Source organism: Nicotiana tomentosiformis, chromosome 3, assembly GCF_000390325.3.
Source record: "Nicotiana tomentosiformis chromosome 3, ASM39032v3, whole genome shotgun sequence".
In the NCBI taxonomy this organism is placed as follows: Eukaryota; Viridiplantae; Streptophyta; class Magnoliopsida; order Solanales; family Solanaceae; genus Nicotiana; species Nicotiana tomentosiformis.
This window is the reverse complement of record NC_090814.1, coordinates 41,229,110-41,245,603: the sequence shown is the minus strand read 5'-3', so window position 1 is coordinate 41,245,603 and position 16,494 is coordinate 41,229,110. Positions and strand designations below refer to the sequence as shown.

The 16,494-nt window shown below is 43.2% G+C and overlaps 3 protein-coding genes across 3 annotated transcripts; 2 read left to right on the top strand and 1 right to left on the bottom strand.

Annotated features, from left to right (window-relative positions):
• The first annotated feature begins 1,403 nt into the window (after positions 1–1,403).
• LOC138907680 (uncharacterized) lies at positions 1,404–2,697 on the top strand. Its single transcript, XM_070198285.1, has 2 exons — positions 1,404–1,604; positions 2,182–2,697. Exons 1-2 carry the CDS (start codon positions 1,404–1,406, stop codon positions 2,695–2,697), a joined length of 717 nt encoding a protein of 238 aa, XP_070054386.1.
• Positions 2,698–3,214: 517 nt separating this feature from the next.
• Positions 3,215–3,892, top strand: LOC138907679 (uncharacterized). The gene has a single exon (XM_070198284.1). It carries the CDS (start codon positions 3,215–3,217, stop codon positions 3,890–3,892), a length of 678 nt encoding a protein of 225 aa, XP_070054385.1.
• A 9,376-nt stretch (positions 3,893–13,268) lies between these two features.
• Positions 13,269–13,841, bottom strand: LOC138907678 (uncharacterized). Its single transcript, XM_070198283.1, has one exon. The coding sequence runs from the start codon at positions 13,839–13,841 to the stop codon at positions 13,269–13,271; it is 573 nt and encodes a 190-aa protein (XP_070054384.1).
• Between the last annotated feature and the right edge of the window lie 2,653 nt (positions 13,842–16,494).

Here is a 16,494-nt window from a genome sequence, read left to right as displayed (position 1 = left end):
GCTCACCCGCATCATCAAATATAGAATCAACTGCCACTCCTGGGGTGACATTGGCTCCTTGTCCAGTTCTTGCTTTCTTCCTAGGTGCCATATACTAAAAGTTAGAGGAAATCATGAGTTAAAGGAGGAACAATCTTACAATCAACTTTACCGCACGATCAAGAACATCAAAGAAAGGTATTATTCCTAAATGCCCAAGTAGCTTCCTAATTATAGATGTGGTCGATAACACACCGATAAGAAGGACTCTACTAGACACCGCTCCGAGATATCCTAGGACACTTTAAAACCTGAGGCTCTGATACCTATATTTTCACAACCAATAGCTATACCACACTCACATCCATCTAGGGGTGGAGCTCACTCAGTTCGAGGTCATTCTAGAGAGGGAGGGTGGTCTGGCGGTGGTCTGGCCCATTGCTATGCATTTCCTGCTAGGTTAGAGGTAGTTTCTTCAGATACCATGATCACAAGTATTGCTTCAGTGTTATTTGACCTTGGTTCCACTTATGCGTATGCGTCGTCCTATTATGATCGTTATTTGGATATGCCTTGTGATTCTTTAGATATGCCTGTTCATGCATCTACACCGGTGGGTGAATCTATTGTGGTGGATTGTATATATCGGTCATGTGTGGTTACTATTGGGGGTTATGAGACTATGTTGATCTCTTATTGCTTAGTATGGTTGATTTTGATGTGATTTTGGGTATGGATTGGATATCTCTTTACCATGCTATTCTTCATTTTCATGATAAGACAGTGACGGTGGTAATGCTGGGGTTGCCTAGGGTGGAGTAGAGAGGTTCTCTTGGTCACACTCATAGTAGAGTGATTTCATATTTGAAGGCTCAACGGATGGGTGAGAAGGTGTGTTTGGCGTATTTGGCTTTCATGAGAGATGTTAGTGATGACACTCCTGCTATTTAGTCAGTTCCAATAGCAAGGGAGTTCTCAGATGTGTTTCATGCAGACCTACTGGACATGCCACCTGACAGAGATATTAATTTTTGTATCGATTTGGTGTCGGACACTTAGCCCATCTCTATTCCACCATATCACATGGAACTAGTAAAGTTGAAGGAGTTAAAGGAGAAATTACAGTAATTTCCAGATAAGGGTTTTATCAGGCCTAGTGGGTCATCTTTAGATACACTGGTCCTATTTGTGAAGGCAAAAGATGGTTCTATAAGGATGTGCATTGACTATAGGCAGCTGAACAAGGTTACTATCAAGAACAAGTACCCACTACCACGCATTGATGATTTATTTGGCTAGCTTTAGGGAGGTAGGATATTCTAGAAGATTGAATTGAGATTCGGGTACCATCAGTTGAAGATCAGGGCTTCAAATATCCCTAGACAACATTCAAGACCCGTTATGGGCATTATGAGTTTTTGGTGATGTCTCTTGGACTGACCAATGCCCCAGCAACGTTTATGCACATGATGAATATCGTATTTCAGCCTTATCTTGATTCTATCATCATTGAAATTTTTGATGATATATTGGTGTATTCACGTAGCCGGGAGGAGCATGAGAAACACTTGAGGATTGTGCTTCAGCCTTTAAGGGAGAAGAAGCTATATGATAATTCTCCAAGTGTGAGTTTTGGTTAGACTCGATGGGCTTCTTGGGCTACGTGGTGTCCAGTAAGGGGATTAAGGTGGATCCGAAGAAGATTGAGGCAGTTCAGGGTTGGCCCAGATCATATACTACTACCGAGATGTGGATCTTCCTTGGGTTGGCTAGATATTATCGCCGTTTTGTGGAGGGGTGTTCATCAATAGAAGCTCCATTGACTAGATTGATGCAAATTGATTCCCCATTCAAGTGGTTTGATTAGTGTGAGGAGAGCTTTTAGAAGCTCAAGACTGCCTTGACTACAACTCCAGTTCTGGTTTTGCCTTAAGATCGGGTTCTTATATAGTCTATTGAGATTCTTCACCGATCGGCATTGGGTATGTGTTGATGTAGGATAGTAGGGTGATTTCTTATGCTTCGCATTAATTGAAGCATCATGAGAGAAACTACGCAGTGTATGATTTCGAGTTACCAACCATTAAACACAAACTTAAGATTTGGAGGCATTATCTTTATGGGGTATCTAGCGAGGTGTTCACGGATCACATGAGTGTCCAGCACTTATTCAAACAAAATGCTCTAAACTTGAGGCAATAGAGGTGGTTAGAGCTACTTAAGGACTATGATATCACCATTCTTTATCACCCGGGGAAGACCAATGTGGTGGCTGACGCTTTGAGTGGCAAGACTGAGAGCATGGGGAGTTTTGCTTATATCCTAGTTAGGGAGGGAACGTTAGCATTCGATGTTCAGGCTTTCGCCAATAGGTTCATGAGGTTGGATATTTTGGAGCCTAGCATGGTTCTTACTTGTGTTGTATTACGGTCTTCCTTGTTTGAATGCATCAAGGCACGTCAGTATGATGATCCCCACTTGCTTGTCCTAAGGGACATGGTGCAGCATGATGATGCTAAGGAGGTGACTATTGGAGATGATAGGGTATTGAGGCTACCTGGTTGGATCTGTGTCCTGAATGTCGATTACTTGAGAGAGATGATTCTTGAGGAGGCCCATAGTTTGTGGTATTCCAGTCACCCGAGTGTCACAAGGATGTACTGTGATTTGAGGCAGCACTATTTTTGGCGGAGGATGAAAAAGGATATCGTTGAGTAGTTGCTCGATGTTTGAACTATCACCAGGTAAAGTACGATATTTTAAGACCTTTGCTTCAGAAGCTTGATATTTTAGAGTGGAAGTGGGAGCGTATCACAATGAATTTTGAAGTTAGGCTTCCATGAACCTTGAGGAGATTTGATGCGGTGTGGGTCATTATGGACAGACTCGCCAAGTCTGCACACTTCATTCTAGTCATGACTACCTACTCTTCAGAGCAATTGGCTTAGAGTTATCTTCAAGAGATTGTTCATCTTCATGGTGTGCCCGTGTCTATTATCGCAGATCGAGGCATGCAATTTAATCGAATTTTTGGAGAGCAGTATAGAGTGAGTTGGGCACACAGATCGAGCTAAGCACAACATTTCATCCCCATACAGACGGGCAGTCTGAGCGCGCTATTTAGATATTGGAGGACATGTTACGAGCCTGTGTCATCGATTTCGAGGGCCATTGGGATTAGTTTTTGCCGTTAGTAGAGTTCGCCTACAAAAATGACTATCAATCAAGTATCCAGATGGCTCCTTATGAGGCCTTATATGGGAGGCAGTGTCATTCTCTTGTTGGTTGGTTTGACCATGGGGAATCTAGTTTGTTGGGAATTGATTTGGTCCGGGATGCTTTGGAGAAGGTGAAGGTGATTCACGAGCGGCTTCGTACAGCATTGTCCAGGCAGAAGAGTTATGCTGACAGGAGGACTCGTGATGTGGCATACATGGTGGGTGAGAAGGTTCTACTTAGTGTTTTGCTCATAAAGGGTGTGATGAGGTTCAGGAAGAAGGGCAAGTTGAGCCCTCTATATAGTGGTACTTTTGAGGTGCTAGAGAGAGTTGGAGAGGTAGACTACAAACTTGCCTCGCCACCTAGTCTATCGGGAGTTCACCCAATGTATCATGTTTCCATGCTCCGAAAGTATTATGGGGATCCATCGCATGTATTAGACATCAACACAATACAGTTGGACGAGGAATTGACTTATGATGTGGAGCCTCTGGCCATTTTGGACCGACAGGTTCAGAAGTTGAGGTCGAAGAATATAGCACCGGTGAAGGTTCATTGGAGAAGTCAGCCAATCGAGAAAGCTACTCGGGAGATTGAGCAGGAGATTCAGAGTAGACATCCTCACTTTTTTGATACCCCGGGTATGTTTCTAGATTCGTTCGAGGATGAACGATTGTCTTGTAAGGCCCCATAAAAATTTACCTAAAACCCGAGGTTTCGTGGTGCCGAAGTAGACTTATGTGTTGACGATTGCAGGGATTCTTCGCGGCGAGCTTTCTTGCCACAGTTCAGACGTTTTGGGTTGAACAGTATGTTGGGGAGTTGAATAAAAAATTTGTAAGTGCAGGGCATTTTCTGCGGCCTATTCTCCGGTCTTGGAACTGATCTACGGACCACAGATCTGCCGCAGACTGAGGCAAAAATCTAGGCAATTTTTTTGGACCATTATGCGGTCCATTATGCGGCCCATTATGTATTGACTATCGGCAGCTCAACAAGGTCACGATCAAGAATAAATACCCACTGCTAATGATAGATGACTTGTTTGACCAATTGCAGAGTGCTAAGTACTTCTCCAAGATTGATTGAAGATCCGGGCATCACTAATTGAAGATCAGGGGACAGGATATTTCGAAAATAGATTTCACGACCCGGTGTGGGTACTTTGAATTTTTGGTAATGTCTTTTGGGCTAACAAATGCCCCGACAGCTTTCATAGACTATGAATCGAGTGTTTATTGCCTTTTCTTGACTCCTTTGTGATAGTGTTCATTGACGATATTCTGGTATATTCATGAGGTCGAGAGGACCATGTCGATCACCTCAGGGCAGTTCTACAGACTATATATCAACACAGGTTGTATGCGAAGTTTTCAAAATGTGAATTTTGGCTTGAATCTATTACATTCTTGGGGCATGTCGTCTCCAGAGAAGGAATTAAGGTTGATCCTTAGAAGATTACAGCTGTGAAGAATTGGCCTAGACCTACAACTCCGATAGAGATTCGTATTTTCTTGGGCTTAGCTAGATATTACAGGAAGTTTGTGGAGGGGTTCTCTACTCTTGCCTCTCCGTTGACTAAATTGACGCAGAAGGCGGTTAAGTTCCAATGGTCAGATGCTTGTGAAAGGAGCATCCAGGAGTTAAAATCAAGATTGACTACGGCACCGGTGTTGACCCTACCAGATGGTACAGATGGGTTTGTGGTATATTATGATGCTTCAAGAATCAGACATGGGTGTGTGTTAATACAACATGGCAAGGTGATAGCTTATGTTTCTAGACAACTCAAGAATCATGAAAAGAACTATCCAACGCATGACTTAGAGCTCGCGGCGGTGGTATTTGCATTGAAGATTTGGCATCATTATCGGTATGGGTTCCATGTGGATATATTCACGGACAATAAGAGCCTCCAATAAATTTTCAAACAGAAGGAATTTAAGTTGAGGTAGAGGAGATGGCTTGAGTTACTCAAGTATTACGACATCGATATTTTGTATCATCTAGGGAAGGCTAATGTTGTAGCGGATGCTCTAAGCCGGAAATCTATGGGTAGTTTGGCTCACTTGGAGGCATATCAAAAGTCGTTGGCCAAGGAGGTTCATCAGTTGGCTAGTTTGGGAGTTCGTCTTGCGTATTCTAGTGAAGGAGGAGTGATTGTGCAAAATAGGGCTGAATCATCGCTTGTTGTTGAAGTCAAGGAAAAGCAATACAACGACCCAATATTGGTACAATCGAAGGAGGGGATTCATAAACATAAGACCATGGCCTTTTCTCTTGGCATGGATGATGGTACACTAAGGTACCAAGGTCGACTATGTGTTCCAAATATGGATGGTCTCCGGGAAAGAATCATGACCGAGGCTCACACTTCTAGGTACTCTGTGTACCCGAGCTCTACAAAGATGTATCGTGATCTTAAGGAAGTCTACTGGTGGAATGATATGAAGAAGAGTGTAGCGGACTTTGTGGCGAGGTGCCCAAATTGTCAACAAGTAAAGGCCGAACACCAACGGCCCGGTGGTTTGGCACAGAACATAGAGATTCCAATGTGGAAGTGGGAAATGATCAATATGGACTGTGGTGGGACTACCTCGCACGCCTCATAAGTATGAATCGATTTATGTAATTGTGGATCAACTCACAAAATTAGCTCACTTCTTACTTGTTAAGGCTACCGACACAACGGAACAGTATGCTCAGTTGTACATCAAGGAAATAGTCATGTTGCATGGCACTCTAGTTTTTATTATCTCATATCGGGGGGCATAGTTCACGGCTAAGCTTTGGAAGAAGTTTCAGCAAGGTTTAGGTACTCAAGTGAATCTTAGTACATCCTTTCACCAGCAGACTGACGGTCAGGCAGAGCGGACTATTCAGACGCTTGAGGATATGTTTCAATCTTGTGTTCTTGACTCCAGGGGTAGCTGGGATGATCATTTGCCGCTCATAGAATTTGCCTATAACAACAATTATCACACTAGTATCCAGATGGCACCGTTCAAGGCTTTATATGGTAGGATATGTAAATCTCCCATTGGGTGGTTCGAGATTGGGGAAGCAGAATTGATAGGGCTGAACCTCATGCATCAGGGTATGAAGAAGGTTAACATCATTACAGAATGGTTGTAAACTACTCAGAGTCGTCAAAAGTCCTATTCGAATGTGCGTCGTAGGGATTTGGGGTTCAAAAAAGATGATTGGGTATTCTTGAAGGTTTCCCCAATGAAGGGTGTAATGCGGTTTGGTAAGAAAGGGAAATTGAGTTCGAGGTATGTCGGACCATACAGGATCATTCAGAGAATTGGTCAGGTGGCATACAGGCTAGAACTACCTCAAGAGATGTCTTTAGTGCACCCGGTGTTTCATGTATCCATGTTGAAGAAGGTGGTCGGAGATCCATCGCTTATTGTTCCGGTTGAGACTATTGAGGTTAATAAAGAAATGACTTATGAAGAAATTCCAGTTGCCATTCTTGATAGGCAAGTTTGAAAGTTAAGGAACAAAGAAATTTCCTCCATGAAAGTATTATGGCGAACCCAACAAGTCGAAGAGGCTACCTGGGAAGCCGAGGAAGAAATGAAGAAGAAATACCCTCATTTGTTTGAATAGTCATGCATTTATAAAGTTGTGTTCTATGAAAGTGTTAAGAGTTTACCTGCTATGAATTCTGTATCATTTGTACAATTGATGTTAAGGGTGTTCTCTTTTTTTTTTTTGTGATATACTGCTCGCGAGGCGACGATTGTCGTTATCTTTATGTTATTTTTGTCATGCCCCAACCTCGAGGAGCGCAACCGGCGCTCAACCGAGTGAACCCGGTTGAGCAAGCCTATTAAGCCTTTCCTACCCGACTCATTCATAATCCAAAAAGGGATCGCATCACCATTTGTAAAACAGGGGAGAGATCAGTTATATAAATATATAAACGTTGCTAGTTCATTTTTCCTTATATACATTATGCCATAGTTGAGTTTCCAAAATACAACTCGATCCAACGACCACCCCAACAAAAATACATGACCCACATAAACATCTACGGATCCTCTAAGGGTACAAAAGAGTAACATGACAATGCCGGCAACAAGGCCCCGGCTACACCTCCAAATATGAAAACTTACACAAAAGAAGGATTACATGACCCCTGGGAGAAATGGGGCTCACCAAGACTGTTGTGAGGAGAAAAAGAGAGCACCACTATCTGTGATAGGCACTATCTGCGATGGAACCACCTACATCCATTAAAAGATGTAGCGCCCCCAGCAAAAGGGACGTTAGTACTGTCGAATAGTACTAGTATGTAAGGCAAACACCAATCTTAGTAGAATGAACAGTGAAACAAAGATAAGGGAGTCATAATAATCAATAAGTACTTCATAGAAATACAAAGAAACGCCAAGTAAGGATCACATAGTTTCCAATTCAATCTTTCCATCTTTTTAGATTAATAATCTTTAGTGCCAAAGCCATAACTCACAATGCCACTGTGCTTTTACACGGAGTCCGGTCTCGGCCGGACCGACTAAGCCATCTCAAGTGAGACATATCCATATCCACTATGTAAATCAATAATTCCAACAAAAATGCCACCATGTGTACAACATGGTGTCCGATCTCGGCCCGATCGGCTAAGCCATCTCACTTGAGACATAACCTCTTTCAATTGTTCACTCAATTCACATTTCTGTCCCATCTTTCATTACATGGCACAAACAGCCTCATTTATTAAGTAGTTCTTGGCACTTGGGAACATTTTACAATTCAAGTCTTTCCCTTTTTATTCGTTCAAATGGCATCATAATTCATGTCGATACGCACCATCACATAAGGCATTGCGCACATAAGGGAAGGAGCTTGGAAAATCATAATTACGTTCTCCAATAGTATGATGACATGGTAACCATCTAAAACAATTAGGGAACATAAATCGCTCAATCCAACACACTAAGGCAAACAATTCTAGTATGATCAAGTTGGAACTTATACCAATTATTTGGACACCAGGAGTTCGATTCTAAGAAGAAGAGAGTTAGCCATACAAACCTCAATTGCGCTTGTTTAGACTCTACAATTATCCGGAACCCTTAGTAAGCTCAATCTATTTTAGCAATATACAAATTGAACACAGAATTAGGAAAACGTTCATGGTTCTAGCTCACTTTTTCCCCACACTCTTTATCACACATGCATGCAAGATAAACCACCCTCATACCCATGAAGTATCACCCTAGTGCCCCATTATAGCTATGTTTGAAATTAAGAGATGGGGTGATGAAGCCTTACCTTTTAGGATGAAGAATTTGGTGCTCTACTTGAATATTTCTAAAGCTTTGAGTGATGGTTGAAGATCAATTTGATGAAACATTAGGCCCTCCCTCTAGAACCCTCTCTCTCACTCTAGAAATATCAGAAATGAGCTTCAAAATAGACTAAATGGGTGTTTTAACGGAATGGGGGTCGGGTTTTAAATTAAGAAAAAGGGTGCCCCGACACAGGTCTGCGGTCACATATGCGACCGCATAATGGTTATGCGGTCCGCAAAGTGATTGCAGAAATGGCCCTCAATGGCCTAAACTTGCGGCCCAGATATGCGACCAGTATGCGGTCCGCATACTTATTCTACGGTCGCATAATGCACTGCAGAACTCCCTCCGCAGAAACCCAAGAGGAAATATACGACCAATATGCAGTCCGCATAGTGATTATGCGGTGGCATAATCGACCGCAAAACTAACCTCAGATTGGCCAAACTTTCTGCTTCACTCTGCGCTAATTATGCGGTCGCATAATAGGCCGCAAAAACGCGTTCATCTGCTACACATTTTCCTCTAAGTCCGTAGGTTACTGTTCAATCCGAAATATTTCTACTATAGTAACGCAAGAATCTATCTTGGCACCACGAAACCCTGAGTTTTTGGTTAAAATGTTTATGTGTCCTTACATCCTCCCCCACTTAAGATCATTCGTCCTCGAATTAGGATCAAGTTTCACTTAACATAGTTTCAAATAACACCAACTGAAGCCCCAAATTTGCCTAACTTCCTAACTCCCTAAATATTTCGCCAGAGTTTCCTTTGTATTTAGGCCTATCCACCTGTCAGAGAGCCCCTAAAGCACACCTTAGCAACATATACAGAATTAAATGACATAACAGAATGCAAAATAACACCAACTGAAGCCTCATGGGGGACATATAGCTAGAAATGAGTGTCTTTATATTAGCTGAACAAGTGATACAAACTTTGGAGGGGGGGACAACTTTATAGAGCTATTACATGGCTATTCAAATAAATGAGGGTACTTCTCTTTCATTTCATTCTCGGCTTCCCAAGTTGCTTCTTCGACCGGCTGGTTTCGCCATAATACCTTTACGGATGCAATTTGTTTGTTCCTCAACTTTCAGACCTGTCTGTCAAGGATAGCAACCAGAATCTCTTCATATGATAGTTCTTCACTAACCTCGATGGTCTCAACCGGCACAATAGCAGACGAATCTCCAACTACCTTCTTCAACATGGACACATGGAATATCGGGTGCACTAATGACATCTCAGATGGTAGCTCAAGCTTGTACGCCACCTGACCTATCCTTTGAATGATTCTATACGGCCCGACATACCTCGGACTTAATTTCCCTTTCTTTCCAAACCGCATGATCCCCTTTATGGGAGATACCTTCAAGAACACCCAATCATCTTCTATGAACTCTAAGTCTCTGCGACAAACATCCGAATAGGATTTTTGACGACTTTAAGCAGTTCTCAACTGCTCTTTTATAATCTTAACCTTTTCCATAGCCTGATGCACAAGGTCTGGTCCTATTAGTTCAGCTTCTCCAACCTCGAACCACCCAATCGGCGATCTACATCTTCTACCATACAAGGCTTCAAAAGGCGCCATCTGAATACTGGCATGGAAGCTGTTGTTATAAGCAAATTCTATGAGCGGCAAATGATCATCCCAGCTACCCTTGAAGTCAAGCACACACGCACGCAACATGTCCTCAAGCGTCTGAATAGTTCGCTATGCTTGCCCGTCAGTCTCTGGATGGAAAGTTGTGCTAAGATTTACCTGCGTACCCAAACCTTGCTGAAATTTCTTCCAGAAATTAGCTGTGAATTGGGCCCCTCTATCGGAAATGATGGAAACTAGAGTGCCATGAAGCCTGACTATCTCCTTGATATACAATTGAGCATATTGTTCCGCAGTGTCGGTGGATTTAACCGGCAAAAAGTGAGCTGATTTCATGAGTCGATCCACGATCACCCAAATTGAGTCAAACTTACGCGGAGTGCACGGTAACCCTACCACAAAATACATATTGATCATTTCCCATTTCCACATTTTATTTTTTTATACTCTGAGCTAACCTACCGGGCCTTTGATGCTCGGCCTTCACTTGTTGACAGTTTGAACATTTTGCCACAAAGTCCACCACACACCTCTTCATGTCATTCCACCAGTAAACTTCCTTGAGGTCATGATACAGTTTTATAGAGCATGTGTGCACGGAATATCTAGAAGTATGAGCTTCTGCCATGATTCTTTCCCGAAGACCATCTACGTTTGGAACACATAGTCGTCCTTGGTACCGTAATGTACCGTCATCCATGCCAAGAGCAAAAGCCATAGTTTTATGTTTATGAATCCCTTCCTTCAGCTGCACCAACACTGGATCCTTATATTGTTTCTCCTTGACTTCCGCCACAAGCGATGATTCCGCTCTATTTCGCACAATCACTCCCCATTCATTAGAGTCCGCAAGACGAACTCCCAAACCGGCCAACTGGTGAACCTCCCGGGCCAAGGGCCTTTGACATACCTCCAAGTGAGCCAAACTACCCATAGATTTCTGACTAAGAGCATCCGCCACCACATTAGCTTTCCCCGGATGATACAAAATGTCGATGTCATAATCTTTGAGCAGTTCAAGCCACCTTCTCTGCCTTAAGTACAATTCCTTCTGCTTGAAAATGTATTGAAGACTCTTGTGGTCCGTGAATACATCTACATGGACTCCATACAAATGATGACACCAAAATTTTAATGCAAAAACCACCGCCGCAAGTTCTAAGTCATGAGTTGGCTAATTCTTTTCATGATTCTTAAGTTGCCTTGAAGCATATGATATAACCTTACAATGTTGCATTAATACACACCCAAGACCGATCCTTGAAGCATTGCAATACACCACAAACCCCTCGGTACCTCTGGTAGGGTCAATATCGGTGCCGAAGTCAATCTTGATTTCAATTCCTGAAAGCTCCTTTCACAAGCATCGGATCACTGGAACTTAACCGCTTTCTGCGTCAATTTAGTCAATGGTGAGGCAAGTGTGGAGAACCCCTCCACCAACCTCCTATAATACCCAGCCAAACCCAAGAAACTGCAAATCTCTGTTGGAGTAGTAGGTCTAGGACAATCCTTCACCGCCGCAATCTTTTGAGGATCAATCTTAATTCCTTCTCCGGAGACAACATGACCCAGGAATGTAACAGATTCAAGCCAAAACTCACATTTCGAGAACTTTGCATACAAGTGGTGGTGATGAAGAGTCTGCAGAACTGTCCTGATGTGTTCGGCGTGATCCTCTCGACTTCGTGAATATACAAGGATGTCGTCAATAAATACTATCACAAAGGAGTCAAGAAATGGCTTGAAGACCCAGTTCATAAGATCCATGAAAGCTGCCGGGGAATTTGTTAGCCCGAAAGACATTACCAAAAATTCAAAGTGCCCATACCGGGTTTTGAAAGCTATTTTTGGAATATCCTGCTCCCTTACCTTCAATTGATGGTACCCGGATCGCAAATCAATTTTGGAGAAGAACTTAGCACCCTGCAATTGATCAAACAAATCATCTATCCTTGGCAATGGGTATTTTTTTTTATTGTGACTTTGTTGAGCTGCCGGTAGTCAATACATATTCGCAGCGGTCCATCTTTCTTTCTGACAAAGAGAACCGGTGTGCCCCAAGGAGACACACTCGGTCGGATGAAACCTTTCTCTAGCAAATCCCTTAGTTGTTCCCTTAGCTCTTTTAATTCTACTGGCACCATTCTATAAGGTGGAATGGATATAGGCTGCGTGGCTGGCATCACATCAATCCCAAAATCAATCTCCCTGTCTGGAGGAATTCCAGGGAGATCATCCGGAAAGACATCGGGGAATTCATTCATAATTGGTACAGATTCAAGGGTAGGCACCTCAGCAGTGGTGTCCGTAACTCAGACCAAATGATAAATATACCCCTTCCTGATCATCTTTGTGGCCTTAAGGTAAGAAATAAACCTACCTTTTGGCATAACATTATTCCCCTCCCACTCAACAGTTGGCTCGTTAAGAAACTCAAGCCTCATAATTCTGGTCCGGCAGTCGAGTTTGGAAAAACATGAATAGAGCCAGTCCATTCCCATTATTACCTCAAAATCAATCATCATCATCTCAATGAGATCAGCCATGGTATCCCAACCACGCACCGTGACAACACAATCTCTATAAACTAGCGCGGCCGTAATAGACTCGCCAACTGGGGTAGATACAGAGAACGGCTCATGAAGCTGTTTAGGTTCTATACCGCAGCTCGTAGCAACATAAGGAGTAACATAGGACAAAGAATATCCGGGATCAATAAGGGCATACACATCATGAGATTGAACAGTCAATATACCTGTGACGACATCTGCGGAAGCCTCCGCACTCTGTCGACCACACATAGCATAGAATCGGTGGGGTCCTCCCGAACTCTATTCACCACCCCTAGCTGTACCACGCCCTACGGGTACTGAAGAGCTTCAAGATGGAGGGTGTTCTGAAGATGTAGCAGTTGTAGGACTGGAGGACTGAGTTATGCCCCTGCCTGCACCCTGACGGGATGCACGACACTCCCTCTGAATATGGCCTCTCATTCTGCATCCGTAACATACTGGCATGTCCAGGTAGCAGACTCCCGAATGTATCTTCCCACACTTAGGGAATGGGGCCCTCTGTTTCTATTGGAACCTCCCTCCTGATTGGCCATGATGGTGGGACCCCCTGCTGCCCTGACTGGGCCTAAAGTGACTCCCCTACTGCTGACTATGCCTTGATGGCGGGGCACTAGCTAAAGACTGAGCATAAGACTGGGACGGCCCTGATGATCCTCCCCGAAAAGCTGATCTCCCACCTCCGAATGAATCCCCAAGGTTGCCTGCTGATTGGGCCCTACTACTACCTTCTCGTTCCATCCTGTGCTTTAATTTTCGAGCCTTTGTAGCTTGGGCAAATGCCACCATATTTACATAGTTCATGTCAAAATTTAGACCAGTTGTGGCAGCCTCATTAATAACCAAAGGGCTAAGGCCCAGCACAAATCGACGCACCCTAGCCTTCATTATCGGCATCATATGAACAACATACTTTGACAGGCGCACGAACTCCAAGTGATATTCCCACACACTCTTACTACCCTGTTTAAGGCTCTCAAACTCCACAACACGGGCTGCCTTAGTCTCGGTAGGAAAGAAATGGTCTGTGAAGGAATCCGTGTACTCACTCCATTTCGCCGGAGGGCTCCCTTCGTCACGGGAATCCTCCCACATTTCAAACCAGGAATATGCCACCCATTTCAAATGATAGGAGGCCAACTCTACTCCCCCCATCTCAGTAGCATGCATAACTCGGAGGGTCTTATGCATCTCATCAATGAAATCCTAAGGGTCTGCCCCAGGATCAGTACCTGTGAACACTGGAGGGTCTAACTGAAGGAACCTGTTTACCCTGGAACCAGAAGAATCCCCTAAATAAGGTGGGTGTAACATTTGACCTCTGGGCCTAAGAAGCTACTAACTAAGTCAGCATTTGAATAGCTCCCCTAAGATCCCCATCAGAAATACTGGGACCTGGAGTTGGGGCTGGAGTTGGAACTGGCATATCGAATGGAGGGATTGCGGCACCCTCCGCGGGTGTAGGAACTGGGGTAGACTGTTTTGGAGTAGACGAATCAGGCAGTGTGATAGTAGGGGGATTATCCTCACCCGCATAATCAAGTAAGGGATCAACATCCACTCCTGGGGTGGCATTGGCTTCTTGGCCAATTCTCGCTCTCTTCTTAGGTGCCATTTACTGAAAGTTAGAACAATGCACGAGTTAGGGGAACACAACCTCACGTTCCGCTCTATAGCACGATATAGAACAACAATGAAGGGTTTCATTCTTAAATACCCAAGTACCCCGCTAATTATAGATGTGGTCGACAACACACCGATAAGAAGGGATCTACTAGACATGGCTCCGAGACATCCTAGGACACTTTAAAACCTTAGGCTCTGATATAACGTTTGTCACGCCCCAACCTCGGAGAACGCGACCGGCACTCAACCGAGTGAACCCGGTCGAGCAAGCCTACTAAACCTTTCCTACCCGACTCATTAATAATCCAAAAAGGGATCGCTTCACCATTTGTAAAACAGGGGAGAGATCAGTTATATAAATATATAAACGTTGCTAGTTCATTTTTTCTTATATACATTATTCCATAGTTGAGTTTCCAAAATACAACTCGATCCAACGACCACCCCAACATACATACATGACCCACATAAACGTCTACGAAACCTCTAAGGGTACAAAAGAGTAACATGATAATGCCAGCAACAAGGCCCTGCTATACCTCAAAATATGAAAACTTATACAAAAGAAGGACTACATGACCCCTGGGAGAAATGGGGCTCACCAAGACTGTTGTGAGGAGAGAAAGAGAGCACCACTATTTGAGATCGGCACTATCTGCGATGGAACCACCTACATCCATTCAAAGATGTAGCGCCCCAGACAAAAGGGACATTAGTACTGTCGAATAGTACTAGTATGTAAGGCAAACACCAATCTTAGTAGAATGAACAGTGAAACAAAGAGAAAGGAGTCATAATAATCAATAAGTACTTCATAGAAATACAAAGAAACACCAAGTAAGGATCACATAGTTTCCAATTCAATCTTTCCAACTTTTTAGATTAATAATCTTTAGTGCCAAAGCCACAACTCACAATGCCACTGTGTTTTTACACGGTGTCTGGTCTCGGCCCGACCGGTTAAGCCATATCAAGTGAGACATATCCATATCCACCATGTAAATCAATAATTTCAACACAAATGCCACCATGTGTACAGCATGGCGTCTGATCTCGGCCTGATCGGCTAAGCCATCTCACTTGAGACATAACATCTTTCAATTGTTCACTCAATTCATATTTCTTTCCCATCTTTTGTTACATGGCACAAACAGCCTCATTTATTAAGTAGTTCTTAGCACTTGGGAACATTATACAATTTAAGTATTTCCCTTTTTATTCGTTCAAATAACATCATAATTCATGTCGATAAGTACCATCACATAAGGTATTGCGCACATAAGGGAAGGAGCTTGGAAAATCATAATTACGTTCTCTAATAGCATGATGACATGGTAACCATCTAAAATAATTAGGGAACATAAATCATTCAGTCCAACACACTAAGGCAAACAATTCTAGTATGATCAAGTTGGAACTTACACCATTTATTCGGATACCAGGAGTTTGATTCTAAGAAGAAGAGAGTTAGCCATACATACCTCAATTGTGCTTCATTAGACTGTACAATTATCCGGAACCCTTAGCAACCTCAATCTATTTTAGCAATATACAAATTGAACACAGAATTAGGAAAACGTTCATGGTTCGAACTCACTTTTTCCCCACACTCTTTATCACACATGCATGCAAGATAAACCACCCTCATACCCATGAAATATCACCCTACTACACCATTATAGCTATGATTGAAATTAAGAGATGGGGTGATAAAGCCTTACCTTTTAAGATGAAGAATTTGGTGCTCTACTTGAATATTTCCAAAGCTTTAAGTGATGGTTGAAGATCAATTTGATGAAACATTAGGCCCTCCCTCTAGAACCCTCTCTCTTACTCTAGAAATATCATAAATGAGCTTCAAAATAGACTAAAGGGGTGTTTTAACGGAATGGGGGTCGGGTTTTAAATTAAGAAAAAGGGTGCCCCGACATAGGTCTGCGGTCGCATATGCGACCGCATAATGGTTATGCGGTCCGCAAAGTGACCGCAGAAATGGCCCTCAGGGGCCTAAACTTGCGGCCCAGATATGCGACCAGTATGCGGTCCACATACTTATTCTACGGTCGCATAATGCACCGCAGAACTCCCTCCACAGAAACCCAAGAGGAAATATACGACCAATATGCAGTCCGCATAGTGATTATGCAGTCGCATAATCGACCGTAAAACTAACCTCAGATTG